The sequence below is a fragment of the Dunckerocampus dactyliophorus genome, chromosome 16 (assembly GCF_027744805.1).
Source record: "Dunckerocampus dactyliophorus isolate RoL2022-P2 chromosome 16, RoL_Ddac_1.1, whole genome shotgun sequence".
NCBI lineage: Eukaryota > Metazoa > Chordata > Actinopteri > Syngnathiformes > Syngnathidae > Dunckerocampus > Dunckerocampus dactyliophorus.
In genome coordinates, this window is record NC_072834.1 from 7319583 (window position 1) to 7339311 (window position 19729).

Consider the following 19729-nt stretch of genomic DNA (forward strand, 5'->3'; position numbering starts at 1 on the left):
ACACCTCCAGTGAAAATACGATCCGCTCTTTGAACTCGGCTGAATTACGGTCATTTTGGAGGAAGAACACGTGGCGGAAACCTGCTTAACCTCTGGAACAATCCAACAAAAATAAGGACGCAACACTTTTGTTTCCTTTAGTTGCACACTGTGCAAATAAAAGGCTTATGTATTACCTGTGCTGTACATCCACGTGCTGATTCATGTGCATCGTCACTGCACACGCGTTCTTCAGACGGCTCATAATAAAAGCGTATTGCAAAGTGCAAGTAGGACACCTTCCATGTTTTCATGTATGATGCGAGCAAAAAAACCACAACCAGGTGTGCAAAGGAGACGCAGGCTGTGCAACTCTAGATTTTAATTTGGAAGTTAAACATCTCAATTTGCACAAACGCAGCCTGGAAGCGACAGCTCGGAAGTAATCTGTGCGAAATGAAGTAGAATGCAAGCGATGATGATAATGATAATGGTGGGGAGGAGACAGTGGGGGGGGACAGTTGGGGGGGTGTCTGTCGTCTACAGATGAGCTGGATGGTGAAATGTCCAAAGTTAATTCTACAATCAAGAGTGTAATGACGGTCTTAGCGAGCTCTGTTTGAGCAGGTGGGTCAGCCGTTGGCCTGGCACGGCTGTCAGTCAACAGACGTGATGATGGCAAACGGCAAGGAGCGTCACACCGCCAAACGAGCTCATGGAATGAGAAGCGCGGCGGGTGCATCACGAAAGGTGAAGCGTGGTCTAATTGGCTTCTCGGCTCAGAAACATCGACGCGCTCGGGTGAAAACGTGTTTGCGAGTCGAAGGAAATCTGACAGCTGAAGTTGGGAGAGAGATGTTTGTTTTCATTTCACATCTTGGTGTCTTCCTTTCTGCTTCGGAGGACTAAAGGGCACGCCAAATTTTAAAGCCTCAAAAGTGGAACAAAAAGTGGAACACCTCGATTCCGTTCCAGAAGGTCCGACTCCAACCCAAACGTACTCTCACCAAATACATTTTTCCTATAAGAAATCATGTAAATCCAATTATCCATCCCAGACACCCACAAATGTTAACACGAAACACATTTTTTCCAGTTTTACATGCAGGAAATTCAAAATGCATAGAAATAATGAATGAAAGCGAACATTTAAGGCTACTTTTACCTTCATTGAAGGCGTGATTGTGGCCAAAGACACAATGTGGCAGCGGGCTCAACATGGACACCACCTGCGTGTTTTGCCATGAGTTATTTCTTGAATTCAATAGCATTTCACACCTCAGGTCTCTGCTTTTTGTTTGATTCAGCTGCAAAATAACCCAAAATGGAGCCAAAGAATGCTGCAAGTGCCAGCGTATCGACAGAGAAGGCAAACGGTGGTCACACCATATACTCACTGGTTTTCCGGCCCCCGAGGACCACCCCCAGTACAGTTAAACTGCACATTTTGGAGTGAATCATGAATGATGAACAGTTTTGTCAACAATGTTTGAAAAAAATTCTCCATCTTTCAGTTGTTTTTTTGTGGCGTGTACCTGACAAGTTAGAATGTTAGAAAATGAGGGTCATGTGGTGCATCTGTGGCGTGAACCATCTTCGGGATGGCTCTTCACAACAGTGAAGAGACTTTATTGTTTTTGCAATGTAGTATTAACAGCGGTTCGCTTCTGTTTACACTTATACGACATGTTAGAACGTTGGAAAATGAGGCTCGTGAGGTGCATCTGGAACGTAGTCCATCTTAGTGATGGTACTTTGCAAATGTTGAGTTTATTGTGTTGCAGTAGGATTTAATAGGATCCCTCATTTATAAATGACATTTTTGTAGTTAGAGCACAAAAAAATCTGTTTCCGACCTTCTAAATACGGTTTTTAACACCATTAGAGCTCTCTAGACATGAAATAACAACCCTATCGTCACCTTTACACTCATTTTACCCAATAGAGTAGACATAGTACATAAGCATTTAAGTGTGTGTTTCTGTAAACAAGTTCCAAAGGGGAGCGGAGAGGCGGATAGGAAGTGACGTCGGGGGTTCAGAGTTGGGTTATGTAGCCCGTGTTTTTATTTGGATTTTTTATTAGGAATTTTTGTGACTGTAATTCAAACCTCCCTTAGAGATAAGGTGAGAAGCACTGTCATCCGGGAGAAGCGTGGAGTTGAGTCCTCCGCATTGAGCGGAGCTAGATGAGGTGGCTTGGGCATCTGGTCAGGATGCCCCCTGGACGCCTCCCTGGGGAGGCGTTCAGGGGAAGTCCAATCAGTAGGAGGCCTCGGGGAAGACCCGGGACACGTTGGTGAGACTATATCTCTCAACTGGCCTGGGAACACCTCGGGAGAGGGAAGTGTGGGCTTCCCTGCTTAGGCTGCTGCCCCCGTGACCACACCTCGGATAAGCAGAAGAATCTGGATGGATGGATGGACGGATGGATTCATTTAAAAACATTTTAAAATACAGATAAATTACAGTGAAGACACAAAATTTGAACCGCGAAGTGGCCAAGGGTGACCGTATTTGTATTTCCATTATTTTCTCTATAAAAAAATGAATATTGTAAACACGTAATATGCACTTGGAACTATATTTAACCTATTTTCTCTCCAGACTGGGTCACAGGCTACTTAAATCGTCCAACTGCCTTCCTCCTATTGACCGTTCGCACCCCACATGTACCTGTTCAACTCACACACACACATATATTTGAATACATTGAGAAATGCAAAGCATATAAGAAGAAAAAAAGGGGCCACCAAATGCATTCCTTCAAGTTAGAAGTTAACATAAATACTTTTACAAATGCATACCGTATATACTTGCAAAGCTGCGCGCGCACACACACACACACACACACACACACACACACATCGGAGCTGACATTTTGAGAGACTCATTTCCATATGTCCTCGTGTAACATGTATTTGGAACAGTAGCGGGACTATTTTCTTTCCATACAGGATCACATGCTGCTTCCCGTGCCCTTCCCCACACCCCCTTATTTGCTCTCTCACACACACACACACACACGTACCTGTCCCACTGACTGACCCACACACACACACACTTGAATGCACAAAGGAATGTGAGTGGAATGACACAATCCGCCAAATGCAAAAAGCCGGTTGATGTGCGTGCTAATGAATAGCCATTCAGACAGCGGGACAAAAGCTGCAGCTGGATTTGCGCTATATGCCGGGGTCAAGGGTCATGCAAAGCACTGACAGACGTGGAAAAAAAGGGATGAATGCCTGGCTCTCTTTTTATTTAAAAAAAAAAAAAAGTCAAAGCTGTTCTTTATTTACCTCCGCTGTTTGGGCCACACAGGAGCAGCACAAGCAGAGCAACGAGTCAGTGAAAGAGCTAATCAAAGCGCATTAATCAGGGAGACTCCCAAAAAATCCTGGCAGGTTACGGACTTTTCTTCATCTTCTTCTTCAGTATGAGCCAACCTGAGCCTGAGGCGGTGGAGAAGAAAAGAACATCTCCTGATTAAAAAGGGCTGTGGACCAGGAAGGGAAGCATGGGAGAGGACAAGCTCCCAAACCCAGAAGGCAAACTCTCTCTGGGGGAACACGAGGAGGAGGTATTCCTCTCTTATGAATAAAAAGTGGGGCGATGGGATAGATGAGAGACAAAAAAACAACAAAAAACACCCTGTAACCTCTTTTATGTGTCGCACAAGAGACACCAGGAGCTACAACAAAACATCTGTTAGCGATAAAAAGAAGATTAGGCTGAAACATGCATGGAAGTGGTGTCTCTGGTCAAAAGGAGGATCTGTTTTATTGTAGTGATGAGGCTTTAAGGCCGGGGTCAGGACTGGCTCTCATGGGCTTGTCAGAGCAGACTCAAGACAGCTAAAGCCTGTGATCTTATCTGGATGCACAATGGCATTTAAAGGGCCACCATTTTTTCCACATTGCTAACAATGGACTTTCGTTTTGTCTGTTCCTGAGTCAAACTGCCACCATTGTAAAACATGAATGAAACGGAGAGGTTTTCTCAGCGTGGTGAGATTTGGAGGTTTGGTCAAACGTATAAATGTGTGTTCAAGTCAAAGAACACGGCAAGTTGTCCTCTGTTTGGTGGATTTATTTCAATCAGTGGCGGCAAGCACTGGTGAACTGTGGTCTTTATAAGGCTTTATGCTGTGGTACTGGAACAATATACAAAGAATACAAAGGTCACCGAATAAATCATCAGTAAATGAATGTAACTACTATTACACATAAACATAATGCTTAGCCAAAGGCACATCAAATACAGAATTCATTCAGGAAATTAAGTCAATATGATGCTTATTAATATAATAAATCGCCATACAGTTAGCTTGAATGCTAATGTTAGCATTAATGAACACGAGAGTTACACTGAACAAAGCGTACAATAGAACTCGCACAGCTCTAAAAACTGAATTAAAACCTCACCTTTATGCATTCACGCACAGCATTAACTTGGGAAAACAAGGATGAGGCGCAAGGAAGGAGAGGAAAAGTACATCTGCCTGTACAGCGTCGGAGAAGTCATAAAAAAGACGCTTCAAGTGACGCAACAGCACACTACTGCGGTGCATTCACTGACGGCCGAACACAGTGGGACAAAACAACGCCCAAATGTAAACATTATCAGTGGAGCATAAACAACACAAAACATGGTAAATTATGGGCTTTCTAACAATGTATTTAATGCACAGGGGCGGAAATAACGACCTACACTACAGTAAGTCATTTTTTGATAAAAATGTATTTTTCAGGTAAGTCAGTAATTAATTTACGGGGGCAGGAAATAAGATGTTAATGTTCTTATTGGTCATACAAGTGTACAAATAAGCTAACCACTGTATAATAAAACCTTTTAAAAGTACTTTACACGTTGATGTAGATGTAGTATTCAAAGAAAACGCTTTTTAACATTCTTTACTGTCATACAAGTGGAAAAAGAAGTGAACCTATGTGTGGTAAAATGATTGATAAATCGACACTTTGATGGTTCATGGTGTAGTCGTAGCGTTTAAGGAAGTGCAGGGAGGCTTTATGCTTTTTAACATTCTTAACTGCCTTGCAGGTGTAAAAAGAAGTGAACTTCTTTTCATGTAATCCTTATCAGTGCTGGCAAAAGCCATATTGCACACACGTGTGTTCCATTTTCAGTTCTATGCTCGTCGTCACATGTTATCATCACGCGTTTCCCTTTGGTGTGTTTTTTCTGTGGTAGCATCACAGACAAAACAAACCAAAGGGCCGAGGAAAAAGCAAGGCGCACTTGTGGAATGAATCCTTCAGTTCAGGGGCGTCCAAAGTGGGGACCGACGTTTTGTTTTTATTGGCCTGTGGCGCATTGCAGAAATTGGATTCAGCAAAAAGTGGGAAACAGAGCAAAAAGGCACAATGTAGAGAGAAAAGGCTGAAATGTCGATGCTAGTCGCTAATAACAACACGCAGCTTTGTCTTTAAATGCATGTAAAGCGGATCCCCGCTTATTTGGCATTCAGCATTTGCAACCCCAGAAATGTTTTAATAATTCAAAAAACCCTCCAAAAATAGGCCTTTTCCGCAGAAAACACATCATAATAATTTCAAAATTTGTTGATAAGGTATAAAATGTGCAGCATAATAATAGCAGTTCTTCTTAAAGGGCCAGACTTGGCCTGTAACAGCGTTCATGTGCTGTAATAAAGAAAAAGAAGCACTAAAAAATTCAGCGAAACAGCAAATCCGTGAAAGGTGAACCGCGTTAGAGCGGTACAGCAAACGAAAGGATGTGACGGTGGGGTCATTTTGATATTTTATAACGCAACACATGTAAAAATGCATCTAAGATTTGTGATTCTTATTATTAGTATGATCTTGGGTCTTTGCTCTTTTTTTTATTTTTTCATTTTTGCTGCTTTTTTCCAAATATTTCTTCTTAAATATTTTTTGTGAATTTTCTGCTTATAATATTTTGACTTTATTCCCATAATATCATCACTTTTTCCCCAACCTAATTTTCCAAAAATGAAAAAACTCTATTTTCTCATCACAACTTTAAAAGAAAAAAAAAGTCTTTCATATTTCAACTCTATGCTACTAAAATGACATTATTTTTCCTCATAATGTTATGATTTCATTCCCCTAAAATTGAAACTTTTTTCTCGTTAGAATACAAGTTTTTAAAAAATATTTTGTCTTTATTCTCATAAAATCACAGCTGTTTTTCCATTTCTGCTGGGTTTTTTTGTAATTCTCCAACTATTTCAACTTTCTTCTTGTAAATTTTCTTCTCCTAATATTACGACTTTATTCTCATATTTTGACTTTAATATTAGAACTTTTTCCGCAAACGTGTCCAAATATTACAGCTTGATTTGGTGTTTTTTTTTTTTTTTTAAATCATATTACCACTTTAAATATATAACGTCCTTTTCCTTGAATATTTCATCTTTATGCTACTAAAACAAATAATAATTTTCCCTCATTATGTTATTCCCATGAAATTACAACTTTTTCTTGTTAGATTACATCTTTTTTCTGTTAATATTTTGACTTTATTTGTTTAAAATCATTGCTGATTTTTCTATTCATTTTTAGCTTTCTTGATGCTGCAGGCCAATAAACAAACAGCCACCCCAGGCCGCACCTTGGACATCCCTGCTTTAAAACGTGTTTAATAAGTGGGTGAGGCATATTTCGGACTAACACCTGCATCGTGCTTTTATGCATTTAGCTTGTTAGCTTCCTTTGTCCCAAGTGAACAATGGCAATTGAAAAGAGAAGAGGAGGATTCCGGAGCTGAATTTATTTATTTATTTAATTACAACAATCAAACGTTGAACCAAAATTGAAGGAGAACGTCAACGTCAAGCCGGCAGGAGGGTTTGAAGGGGGAGGAGCGAGCCATCCATCCATTCATCCTCTGAGGAGCGAGCCGTATGTCAAAAAAAGACATTTTTAGGACCGTCTCAATTGTGTTTTTTTTTCGCCATCCGTAAGTCGTAACCCTCGCAAATAGCGGGGGATCTACTGCATAATGTTTTCTTAAAGCTTTGTTCCTAAAAATAATATATAACTATCAAAGTGGTTTTTCAGTATGTGGCTTTAGATGCTCACTGAGCGGAAGTCTAAAAACGTCCAACCAAAAAAAAAGTCAACAAATGAAAAGATCATCGCTCCCTGAATATTTATGAGTATGTTTATTTATGAATATTGCATACAAATGAGTCTACACACAGGACGGTAATCAAACATATCTTCTGTCATTATTTCAAAGTGGACCGACTATACTGAGATCTTCAATATGAAGACCGCATTTCCAGTAAGCCTTCATAGGAACGTCTTGCGTCGCGTCCCAGTGCTTTGGATGAAGGCTTGTCATGGTTTCGAGAGATGAAGGTTAGAAAAGACGACACACTAAGCGCCCTTTTGATTTACACTGATTGGAGTCTTAAGTCCACTCTATATTGATTAAAAAAAAAATGGTCACACACTTCCTGCACCTCATTTCAGCGGCTTCTGGTTAATCAGCGTGAGGGTTAATTGCACCTCAATCTTCTTAAAGCCACAGAAAATGATCCCAGATGATAGAAAAGCCATATTTAAGCTCCTGTGAGCTAGAATCTACCCCCACAGGTACAGCGGATGGAGGTGGGCGGGGGGGTGGTGGTGGGAGCTGTCTGCTTTACCTCACTTATCTTGAGTGGTGCAAATTAAAATCCAAAATGCCAGCTAAAAAAAGGGTTTCTGTGTCTTACGGGCCATTTAGAAAGAAGCAGTGTGTGTTTTTTGTTTTTGTGTGCATCCAACGTGGCTCTTTGGCAGGATGCACTTGCACTGCAGGGCTGCGAGCCTCCTGGGGGGACATTATGCTAACTAATTGTCATAAATGCCAGAAATATTGGTCTTACCCTTTACGAAAGATGCCACATCTTTCAGTAAAAAAAATGTGTTTTTTTTTTTCCTTTAACAAGCGCTTGTAGTCAGTAAGACAAGGACAAGGGGGGGCCGGTGCTAATCAAACAGCAGCTCTGTGTAGTTGTTAGCATTCCATTCCAAAACCAGGGGCTCCGGCACACTGGGTGCATTGTTAGCAACGCGTTAAGAGGACGTTTTTGTATAGCTTGACGCAAAAACAAACATTTCACATTGTTTACATAAGGAAAAATAATACAGTCAAAATACAGTCAAAGCAACCTTTTGCATTGCGTTTAAATGAGGCAAAACACACCTGACCTATTATTCTTCATTGGGATACGCATCCACAAAGAATGGCACTAGAGAATGAGGAACATCAGCACTGACAGCTTTAAGGCCGGCTGGAGAGTCTTCTCTCGTCCTGTTTGGTCCTTGCTCGTTTCCATGAAAAAAGGGAGCTGAAGAAATATCCCACTCACACACACACACACAAAAAACCCACGCATGGAGCGAGCAGAGATTAGAGTTCCCTCTGTAACGGCCGGTGACGTGTGGTGAGGCTCATGGCTGGTGAGGCGCTGACTCTCCTTCAGACGTTTTTTATGTTAATACAGGTTAGTCTTTTCAAGTACTTCACAGCCTGATTTTTTAATACTGAAAAACATTGGTGGTCCTCCTGAGATTTCTTTTTTGGCGGGTTGACAAAAATGTGCGTCCACACTGTGCCGGTTTAGCAAATAGTTGCACGCTAATAGTGGCGCTGTGGACACACGCGCAGACAGAACCACGTGACACCAAAACTATAGAAGAAAGGCCGCATTCGCATGAAGTTCGGCGTCTTCCGATTTCCTAGGCTTGTTTAGACGAACGACAATGAAGTGGAGCTACTTCTTCGGGTCATTTTGGAGTATAAAACGTTGTCTACACGGCAACGACGTACCAAATACCAAGGAAGAACGCCGTTTCCGTGTGGATGAAAGGCTGAAAGGATGAAATACTGTGCAGTTTTCACCTGAAAACGTTGTCCGTGTGGACGGTCCCTAAGCATCCGATATCAGCGCTCCGGCACTTCTATCCAGCAGCGCCTGGATCCATCGTGCGGAGCGCTACGTGATCACAACAACGGCGTGGGATAACAAAGCGGCAGGAGCGACGTCGGCTGAAAAAGATGAGTGCAAAACGGGGAAGCCAGTGGGTTTTTTTTCAAGCCTTTTCTCACATACAATTCGTGCTGATATCGTATCGGATTGGCCAGTACTCAAGGCTGCAATATCGGTATCATACCGGAGGTGGAAAAGTTGTATCGGCACACACCGAGTCGTAATAATCTCATCGCATTCCGTTTTGTCTGAAGGTCCAGTTTTGAAAGGTGTTTGAGTTTGGATGGATAATCCTCCATTTTAGCAGCAGAGCATGAAAATATATTTATTACCTCTGACTTGGAGCTAAATCCGGCTCCAGCTGGCGCTGCTGTTTGTGTATGTCAATAAAGTTGAAGTTGAACACTGGCGCTGGCTTTTCCAAGCACCTTCCAAGCTCATGCACGCCCCCACCCCTTCATGGTGGGATGAAGTACTGCAGCACCTGCAGCGTATGACCTTTCTCTGGATGGTACTGTCCGATTAGCAAGAACGATGTCGTCACGCTTACATTAAAGACACGAGACATGCTGTAGAAAGTCAAGGTGGACAGGAAATGTTTATGCAAACATTATATTGGCGTCATGCTGATGCGCTGAGGAGCCCAGAGAAGAGAGTCACCGCAGCCTCCTTTTAGGTTTCTGCCTTGTATTTGATCATGAAATGTGCAAATTCTGCGATTTTGCTTAAAAAAAAATGTTTGGAATCATTATTTGCTTTTTATTTTCGAGGCTCTGCCTCACCTGTCTCCCCCTGACCGCACGTCACCGTTAACGACACAAGTGCTGATATGTGTCCCTCTCTCTCTCTCTCTCTGTATCCTTCACGCTGGAGGATGAGAGGAGTTTTATGATTCCGAGCGAGGACAGCAAAGCCTGCTCTACACGCCGCACCTGAGTAAAGAGGAGGTCATGTTGAAATCAAATGAATACAAAAAAAAAAAATGCCGCGCAGTTCAAGTGTTCTTCATGTGAAAGCTGTGATCCAGATGGAAGCAGACGTGTCAAAGTGGTTCTTGTGTGTATTAACACAAGAGTGTGACGCCCTGTCATTGGCCTTTAGCTTCTTTGACAAGCAGCTGCTTTTCATCAGTCTGCTTTATTTGTCTCTCTTTGCTTGACACTTAAAATGGGGCGTTCGGTATAAAAGCCCAGCCCACAAAGACAAGAGTTTCTTGGCAAGTGTCGTGGGTTCTTGGACTTGCAGGTGATAATTACAAATTCTTCCTATGTCTCTCTGTCGAGTTCATAGTGGGTCACGGGCGTGCTCCGGGCTCACGTTCTGACACGTGAGCTAGAAGGTCACAGGTGTGGTGCTTTTGTTCTGGAAGCTCATGGTCTGGATGCTGGACAGGATCTTCCTCTGATGGCCGGCCAAGGTCACGCCCATGTGCAGCAAGTCTCTGATGAAAAGAAACACAAAATTGTGATTTCCGTATTTGACTACGTTTGAAAATCCTGAAAATGGAGTGTGATTGATGAGGTATATCACAACCTATCATAGCATGCGAGCTGCATGGGGATGATGTCATAGCATTATAATGTCTCTTAAGGCCCTGTCACCTTGACGATTTAGCCAGCGCATGCCCGACGTGATCATTTTGATGGCATACGTTGAACTGTCGACGTTTTTTTCAATTTTGGGCGTATAAATAGCGTATTCATAACGAGTAGACAACTTATAGACAACTTACACCAACGAATGCGTAGCATGTTGCCGGCGTTCACAACTTATGCCCAACGCCAGTCTAACTTATGCAAACCGCACGGCAGCGTATGGCCGACGATGACGTGCCGTAGCCTATAAAAAGGCTGCCACTTGATGACGCAAATCATAACCTCACTAGACAGCGCAGTGTCAACATCACCATCATGCCGAAGAAAATGTGGAAGACTGCTGCCAAGAAGTATCAGGGCAGTGACGGAGGGATCCATCACCACCCACAGCCTCCCCCTCTCACTCTCACTCTGATGGAGATGACGCAGGTTCTAACGCCTCTCAGACACCGTCAATGGTATCGGAAGCTGCTTCCCCAGTTCAGCCAACCCTTGCCAAGAAGAGAGCCAAGAAGACACAGTTTTGTCTCAAGGTATGTTAACGTATTACGACTTGTGCGGAACTTACAAATAACGTGTGTGAACGGGCGTCAACGATCGCATAACTTATTGCCCGCGTATGCGGGACGTATGAATCATATGTTGACATACCTGTACGTCGAAAAGTTTTGTGCATGCACAAAAGTTTTGGACGACTTGGACGTACTACGACGTATGCCGGCGTGCTTCAGCTCTTAACTTATACAAAACGTACCCATGTAAAAACCTCCAATGGGGATGCGTACAATAGAATGACCCTCACTGTACTGTACCTTGGCATCACCTACTGTAGATGAAGAAATCTGCTGCCCAACACATATAAAATAAACTTATAGCGATAGTTCGGATTTTTTGACATGAAGTTGTATGACATCCCCATCGGCATTGTAGTCCAATAACAGCGACTTACCCCCCACTTGCTCTCCTAAGTCCAATTCTGGTCAGATTTCTGTGATGAAGCACGTAGTTCCGCTTAGTTGCACATGAACGCACAGGCGAGAGTGCACAGGAATACGGCGGGAGACAAATATGTAACGCCAAGCGTTTTCTGAGGTCTGATTTTTTTGAGAAGGCATTTTTGTGATGCAAATGTATTAATCTTTTGAACGCATGTTGTTTTGAGAAGCCAAACTCTTTACTTAATGGTAAAGAACTAAGCAACTAAGTGGAACTACGTTCTTCATCATGGAAATCGGACTGGACTGCCGGACTTGGGTAAGTCTCTTTAAGATTTTTTTTCTTTGATTTAAAGTACATATTACTGTTTAGCCTTAATTCACGTGCTTACAATTAAAACTACATCAAAATGTGTAACCTACAGTGACCGTTTGGACTGCTCCCCCCTCCGTTCTCATGCAATGGACTATTCCATGTTACCGAGCATGTGCAGATTGATTGAGGAAGACAGCGGCAACAACTTTGTTTTTGCCGCCGTCAGTGTGGAGGAAGATGAAGCGGCGTCAGTAGAGTGGAGAAGAGGAACGTAAACAGGTTTTTTTTCCCCCATCAAAACTACCGAAGGTGTCAACCTTTTTCGGAGTCCCAAGAACACACATAGACACACGACACCAAGAGCCAGACGCTCTTGACAGTAGCACGACTGTCCGCGTCAGCCACGGAAGACAGTTCATGGGATGACGCTAAGCCTGCGAGTGATGCTTTTCATCACAGAGATGTGAGTATTAAAGCGGCAAACTCCATTAGATGTTGCTTCGTGTTCTTATCAATGACATTAAAAGCATTGCGATGATTCACTTGTGATGATAATAATCACCAGGAGCATTTTAAGGACTTTATCTTTCTCAGGAAATGGGATAATTTTTTCACACTTGTTAGTACTCCGAACAATATTAAAAATGTATGTTTATCATCTAGTAACTCAGTAGATGATAAACATTAATATTTAATACTGTTTTTGAGAGGTTATATAAACATGGCTCTGTAACTAGCTGCTTCCCACACTGGGGACCTTGTGTTGAGGTTGTCAGTGCAGTACCAGGATGTGGAGGGCCCCAATGACTGGGTTTGCCTCGGGCCCCCAAACGACTAAACACGCCCGTGGACCTTAGCTTTTGGGAAGTCGAGCTACAGCCATGCTATTATTCTCCTCAACAGAACATTCGGAGATATTCTCTCGCATCAATTTCAAATGAACAATAACAATGAATTCATCATTTTTGTCTGTGACACGGCCCTAATTCACACATTTAGTTCTTCAACCGAGTGTTGTTTTAAAGCAGTGCAGTACTATAAGAAAACAAAGGCAAGTAAGTAAGGACTGACTGTGTGCTGATCTGGCCCAGCTGTTCGACAGAGGTGAGTCCGGCTTGCAGGAAGCTGTCCTCGTAACGCTCCATCTTGATAGCCCTCAACCATTCCCCCACTGACGCACAGGACGAGAGGGGCAAAGGCGAGCGTTGGCCGAGCAGGGGGTAGGAGGGCCTGGGGTAGGGAGGAGAGGAGGAAACAAAGGGACAACTTACACTGACTGTCACCACAACAACAGGGAGAAGCACACGTCCTGCAGCCACATTCCTGTCAGCATGCAGAGGTATAATCCGAGGCTGAGGTGAGTGACAGGGACAAACAATGGGATTTGTCAGGGGTGGAATGTCCTCTGCTGTATACAAGCTGGGGGACAACTAAAATGTGGACGGAGGGAAACGTGCACAGCAAGCTGCTGACAGGTCACAGCAGGACTTGAGGGTGCTACATAAGACTGAGCAGCAGGAGGAAGGATGCCTGTCATGTGACTGCCAAAGCTTAGGAAAAAAAAGGAGGAGACATCACGAAAGGACACACATGCTCCTTGTCTCGCTGCATATTTGCCGCCACCCTAACCACGCCGATGACGTGTCAGTCAAGCACGTGCACCCACTCACCCTGCTCCCTCCTGGGCCACGATTTTCAGTGAGGCGGGGTTTCTGATCAGCTTGTCCAAGGCGCTGACAAGCTCAGCGAAGCGAGGCCGTGCGGAGCGATCCTTCTGCCAGCAGTCTAGCATCAGCTGGTGCAGGTGAGTGGGGCAGTCGGGGGGCGGAGGCAGCCGATAGTCCTGCTCGATGGCATTGATTACCTGGATGTGAGGGAAAAAATTCAATGATTATTGAGGCAAACGCAAAGAAATCACATTTACTATCATCTGACTGAAATGATTTATCTACATTATTAACATTTAAAACACATACTTTATGTCTAAATACTGTAAATGCTTTAAATATAGCTGAGTCCTTTATTTACATAAACTTCAAAGAGCACGGTCCGTGGAAACAGGCGCTAACTGGAGAGATGCTATTATTTCCCCCCCACAAAATTAATTAAATAAAACAACTTTATTGTTCTACTTTATTACTGATTAGGAGTGCATAAGAAAGTGGAAAGGAAAATATAGCTCTTTGACCAAATGGTTTTACATTTATTCATCAGTGCAGTGGTACCTCGATTTGTGTTATTAAATTGTTCCAAAAGGTTCAACCGAAACCAAGGCATTTTTCCCCAGAGGAAATCACGTAAATCCTATTAACCTGTTCCATACACCCAAAAAACATTTTCTTTTAAAAACATTTTATAGTGAATAATTACAGTTTTTCATGCAGAAAACAGTGTAAAATAACTATAAATGTCAAATGGATGGAACTTATTGTTGATCAAACTTCCCGTACATCCTGGCAAAATCTAATTCAATAGTTCTAACTATTCTAACTATTCTAACTATTCTAACAGTCTTTATCAAATTGCTGGCACTTGCAACTTTCTTTGGCACCAAGGCGGGTTATTTTAGCAGTCACACATTAAAAAATGCTTTGTTTGGGCATTTTAATTTCATGGAACAATCCTGGGATAGGCTCCAGCATACCCCCGCGACCCCAATGAGGAGAAGCGGCATAGAAAATGGATGGATGGATGGAATACCGAAAAAGCGAACGGGCTAGTTTGTTACATTCAGTACTGTATGAAAACCAAGACAGTGTACCAAAATCAGGCAAAATTTTGGCAGCAATTTTCAACAAAAACCAAATCATATGAAAGCTGGGGCGCGTACAAAAACATATATTGCGCGGTACAGCAGCAACAGCACTAATGCTATAATCAACTGAGTTTGACTGTAAACGAAGGCCAGTGTAACACATTAGTTACACAGTGAGCACAGCGCTAATTAGAGACCCGCACCCGGCCACTTCATTGAAAAAGGCATTAAATGGAGCATTTCCGGTGCTAGAAAAAATTGTAACAGCTGTCAGTATGATGCAGTGCAGTTCTACCCCCCCCGAAAAAGTACTAGAATAAACATAATATTAAATTAATACCTCAAAATTGAGTTCTCGTGTATCTGTTATATGGATCACATGACATCGTGCAGGTGTCCCTAATGTTGTGGCCAGTGAGCGAGTCTATCTTAGTGGAAAATCTGGCAACATGGACTTTGTCCTAAACTTACATCTTGGTTGCTCATGTCCCAGTAGGGCCTCTCTCCAAAAGACATGACCTCCCACATGACGATGCCGTAGCTCCACACATCCGAGGCTGAGGTGAACTTTCGAAAGGCGATTGCCTCCGGTGCTGTCCAGCGGATTGGGATCTTCCCTCCCTGCACGGAGTTGGGAAGAAAAAACAGTTGAGTTCATCCAAGCAGGATTCCGTTGGTGCACTTTGACTACTGGAACGCATGAGGATATTGCATAGACACGTCTATAACAAGACTGAGGGGGGGTTGCAGTCTCACCAGGGAGCTGGTGTACGTGGGGTCCGAGGAGTTCTCCTGCAGGAAGCGTGACAAGCCAAAGTCGGACACCTTGCACACCAAGTTGCTGTTGATGAGGATGTTTCGCGCCGCCAGATCTCGGTGGACGTAACTCATCTCCGACAAGTACTTCATGCCGGAGGCGATCCCGCGCAGCATCCCCACAAGTTGGATGGGCGTGAACTGGCTGTCATTAAGCTACGTAGAAGACGGGGAGAAGACGTTTCAGGAGGAAGACGAGGGAAGTGCATATGAGGGCATATTTTGGGAGCCACACTGACTCGTAGGAAAGAATCCAGAGCGCCGTTCTCCATGAACTCTGTGAGGATCATGACTGGACAGCTGGCTGTGATGATGCCCTCCAGGTGGATGATGTTGGGATGCTGAAACTGGCCCATGATGGAGGCTTCAGACAGGAAGTCACGCCTCTGCTTCTCGGTGTAGCCACCTTTTAGCGTCTTTATCGCTACGTAGTTTTCCTTTTTCCCGGGGACCCTCAGTCTGCCGCGGCACACCTCCCCGAACTCTCCTGCGGCCACACATAAAGTCCCATTCAGCACACCTTCAAAGCGTGGACATCATTAGCACGACAAGTAAATGGAACGCTTGCTTGCAGCTTGTTCTGCCCTTTGGTTTGAATAGGAGCTGCTAATATTGCTAACGTGTTTATCAGTTAATAGCTTTGTGCTGCAATATTGAATCTAGCCTGATAAAGAAGAATAACGGAAATGACTTTTAAATGTCACTGAACCAATTTGACTTAGCAAATTAGATAGACTCTAAATAATGCCATTTCAAAAGAAGGATAATCAGAAAATACATGACAAGAACACATTTTTCATTCCATCTTAGACAAGCATACAGACGGGGGCTCACCAGCTCCGATAACCTCCTCAATCTTTACAAAGGAAACATCGATTTCCTTGGCAAATTCGCGCACCGCCTCATTGGGGTCCTCGTAGGTGAAGGGGTCGATATAAACCTTGACCCCTATGAGGGAAAAGCAAACAAAGTCATGGGAAAGGAAGCAAAAACAAAAGGTTAGAGAACTACAAGCGGGGACAAGAGGCGTCAAAGATTAAAAGGAGGATTTTTCATGATGTGAGCATGATACCTTGGCCCACTAAGTACTGGCTGTTCTTGTCACTCAGCTCCGGATCCTTCATGCGGCTGTGCCTTCTGTTGGGAGAAAATCATCACCCATTAACAGATGGATAAATTGAACATTTTCTGCACTTTGTTCCAGGCTTTATTTATCTCACACAATGTTGTTAAGTGTATTGTACTAAATAGTGTATAAGATGAATGGTACGCAGGCTAAAATAATTAGTCGAAACAAAAAGCCTGGCTAGTGGAAATTGAAAATTAACGTGAGCAGAACGGAGAAAAAAAGAAAACACTATACAGTATGACGCCATGTTTTGCAATTAAAAAGCAGTCCTATTATAATTCAGTGTTCTAAATGGGGAAAAATCTGCAGATCGCTGCTGCCCAAAGAAAAACATTCATTTCAAAATACTGTTTTCTTTTTACTGTATATGCAAAATAGCAAAAATGACAAGCAGTACAGAAACTCGAAGCATTGATGAACTTCTCTTTGCTCGTGAAGCTTTTACTTTGGAAAGAAAAACATATTACAAGTACTGAGTTTCGCGACTGTTTTTAATGTACAGTGAAAACAAAACTTTTTGTACTTCCTGGTTTTCGTAGGATGTGGTTTTTGGAAAAAATGATTGCCACAAATATGTTTTTGTACATTGTCTTGGTTATCGGACGGCCAAACAGTGGCCAAACAAAGCATCCACGCGTTGGCGACTCAGTCTCTGTGAAGACGGATGGATAGTGGTTCTTTTCGAGTTGGGACACGATGTACAGATTCCCCCCAATGGAATCCTTCAGTCATCTTTATTATGTGTGTGTGCGTGGTTTATTTGTTCACCGAATGCACACAGAACAATGAATAACTCCGTGTCCGTCTCCTTCCATCTTCATTTCAAGCACTGCGCCATGCTGCTGGTGAGGCGTTCAAGTGCAAAAAAGTTGCCAGTGCCAGAATGTTGATAAAGAGGGTGAGAAACACTACTGAATTCAAGAAAGCAGTTGTAGCAAAATACGAAGGTCGTGTTTTTGTTACAATAGGATTGTAATGTAAAGGTTCCTAGCTAACACAGGTTGCAGGGGGAACGGTTTAAGGGAGACACATAACAGAAAGTGAGCTGGGCCAGTGTACGCAATGATGATTATACCTGCTCCTGAAGTTTACAATAAAGTTCAAGTGAGTCATCTCTGTGTTTGCTAGTCCTCACTAAAGGTAAACGTGATGTTAAATGTTCATTTTTCCATTTCATTTGTCACTTACATGTATTTCATTCTTTTCTGCATGTAAAACTATCATTATTCTCTCTAAAATGTGTTTTGTGTTCCTATATTTGGGTGTCTGGAAGAAATTAGATTCTTTAAATGTTTCCGTATGGGAAAAATTTGGTTCCATTATGGGAAAAGTTGATTTGGTTCTTGTTCGTGTGAAAACTGAGGTTCCACTGTATGTGTTTCTTCATCCGTCCATCCACCGCTTTTTTTCTCATATGGGTCACGAGTGAGCTGGAGCCTATTCTAGTTGATTTTGGGCAGTACATTCAAACCACTGTCATTTATGTCACCTATGACACAATACTTGTATCACTGCCTCAGCAAATACAAGCGTCTTCGATTCTGCGCTTGGAGGCACTATTGCTTCTGATACTGTAAGACTGGAAGCACCATGTTGCTACTGGAGTGCTAACTTCCTCCATTTCTAGTCTCTCTCCTACCTCATATGCCTAAAATAGCATTAATGCACCACCCTTAGTTGGAGGCAAATCTGGGCCTCTGCCACTCGTTTGTGTGTGTGTGTGTGTGTGTGTGTGTGTGTGTGTGTGTGTGTGTGTCACAAGGTCACTGCTATTGTTCTCCTGTCCTGTGGAAACAGGGTTGGGATACCTGCATCCTGTCTCTCCTTGCCTGCAAACCTCTACCGTCATCTCAACCTCACGCACACACTCATATAATATACACATAAACACACACTTTCTCTACTTGAGATGGCATCCAGCACTGTTTACTCAAACAATGAATCCTAAAGAAAGACTCCTAATGAGCAGGATAAGTTTTAGCTGTGCAAGCAAAACTGGCACTGCTTTACTTCACAAAGGAATAAAGCCGAGCGCAAGATAACAAATGATTGGTATAAACAACAGAACAAAGTGGTGCAACGCCGTAAAAAGTCACATTCCCGCTATTTTTCCATTTGCTGTTATTCTTTCAGCGTCTGTCTCCTCCTCCTCTTTTCTCACCGTATGCAGTAGGCAGCCACAATGATGAAAGTGACCAGCAGCAGCATCCCGACGGCGATAAGGATGCCCGGCACCAAGAACTGGGAGGAAGAGTCGTGTCCTGGACAGAGGGGATGAGAGAATTAAAGCCGCTAGAGAAGCCAAGGGAGGAGATGCACATTGACGGAGCACAAAAAGTATGAGGAAAAAAAGCAGGAAATGAAGCTGAGTAAAAGCCAGAATGTATTAAAGATAGTCAGTGCAAGGTCAAAGACGTTCATTTCATTTCAAAAGATTGAGCAGTTAAGAGTGTGCCAAGAATGTTATCTTTCCATCACATTTTGGATTTAGGGACTGCGTTAACACTTGGTTAAGATAAACTGTGGTGCGTTCGCTCTGATATGATTTTGTTTCATAAATGCGATCATCCGAACCCCAGTGTGCACCACGCAAGCGAGTGCAAGTGAACTCTAGCAGGGTTTTCCCTAGGATTTTGAAACTGTGGTGGTGGACTGCATGGGAGGGCGGGCTTCCGCCGCTGTGTCGTGCTGCTGCTGCCTCTGCAGTTTTTATGACAAATAAAAATATTTTACAGCTTATTTATTTATTAACTTATTAATTTAACCATTGGGGAATTGCTGCAGTACACTGCTGATGGGGATGTCATACAACTTCATGTCAAAAAATCCAAACTATCCTTTTAAGTGACACGTTAAAAAAGTAAGTTGTGATGATCGATGATTGATGCATGCCATGAACGTGGGACAAAAACGAGCTAGCGAGCTGCCCCCAGCGAGGCATTGAGAGCCAGGCAAAATGTGTAAACAAAAATGCCAGAAAGTCGAATGAGATTGAAACGTGATCACACATTCTGGAATAGATAGGCTGAGCCTGTGACGAGCTGTCGTCAGTTGACTCCACATTTTGCGGGCTATTTTTCATTCTATAATAAGAAACCAAGTGAACATCAACACATTACATGTCACATACTCTTATCTGGCCACACGGACGCAGGTGCCAACAGGGCAGACAGGCGATTCCGGTGCATGTTTATCAAAATAAAACGCAGTGAAACA

General features: G+C 43.0%; 1 protein-coding gene across 1 annotated transcript in view; it reads right to left on the reverse strand.

The window, feature by feature from the left end:
* Window positions 1–7215: 7215 nt before the first annotated feature.
* ephb4a (eph receptor B4a) overlaps window positions 7216–19729 on the reverse strand; it is a 53440-nt gene continuing 40926 nt past the window's right edge. Inside the window, exons 9-17 of the mRNA XM_054754764.1 lie at window positions 18675–18774; window positions 16457–16521; window positions 16219–16332; window positions 15624–15871; window positions 15325–15540; window positions 15040–15189; window positions 13484–13677; window positions 12885–13043; window positions 7216–10408 (exon numbers count right to left, since the gene is read on the reverse strand). Of these exons, the coding sequence (XP_054610739.1) occupies window positions 10300–10408; window positions 12885–13043; window positions 13484–13677; window positions 15040–15189; window positions 15325–15540; window positions 15624–15871; window positions 16219–16332; window positions 16457–16521; window positions 18675–18774 (1355 nt within the window). The 3' untranslated portion in view covers window positions 7216–10299. The remainder of the gene's footprint in view (window positions 10409–12884; window positions 13044–13483; window positions 13678–15039; window positions 15190–15324; window positions 15541–15623; window positions 15872–16218; window positions 16333–16456; window positions 16522–18674; window positions 18775–19729) is intronic.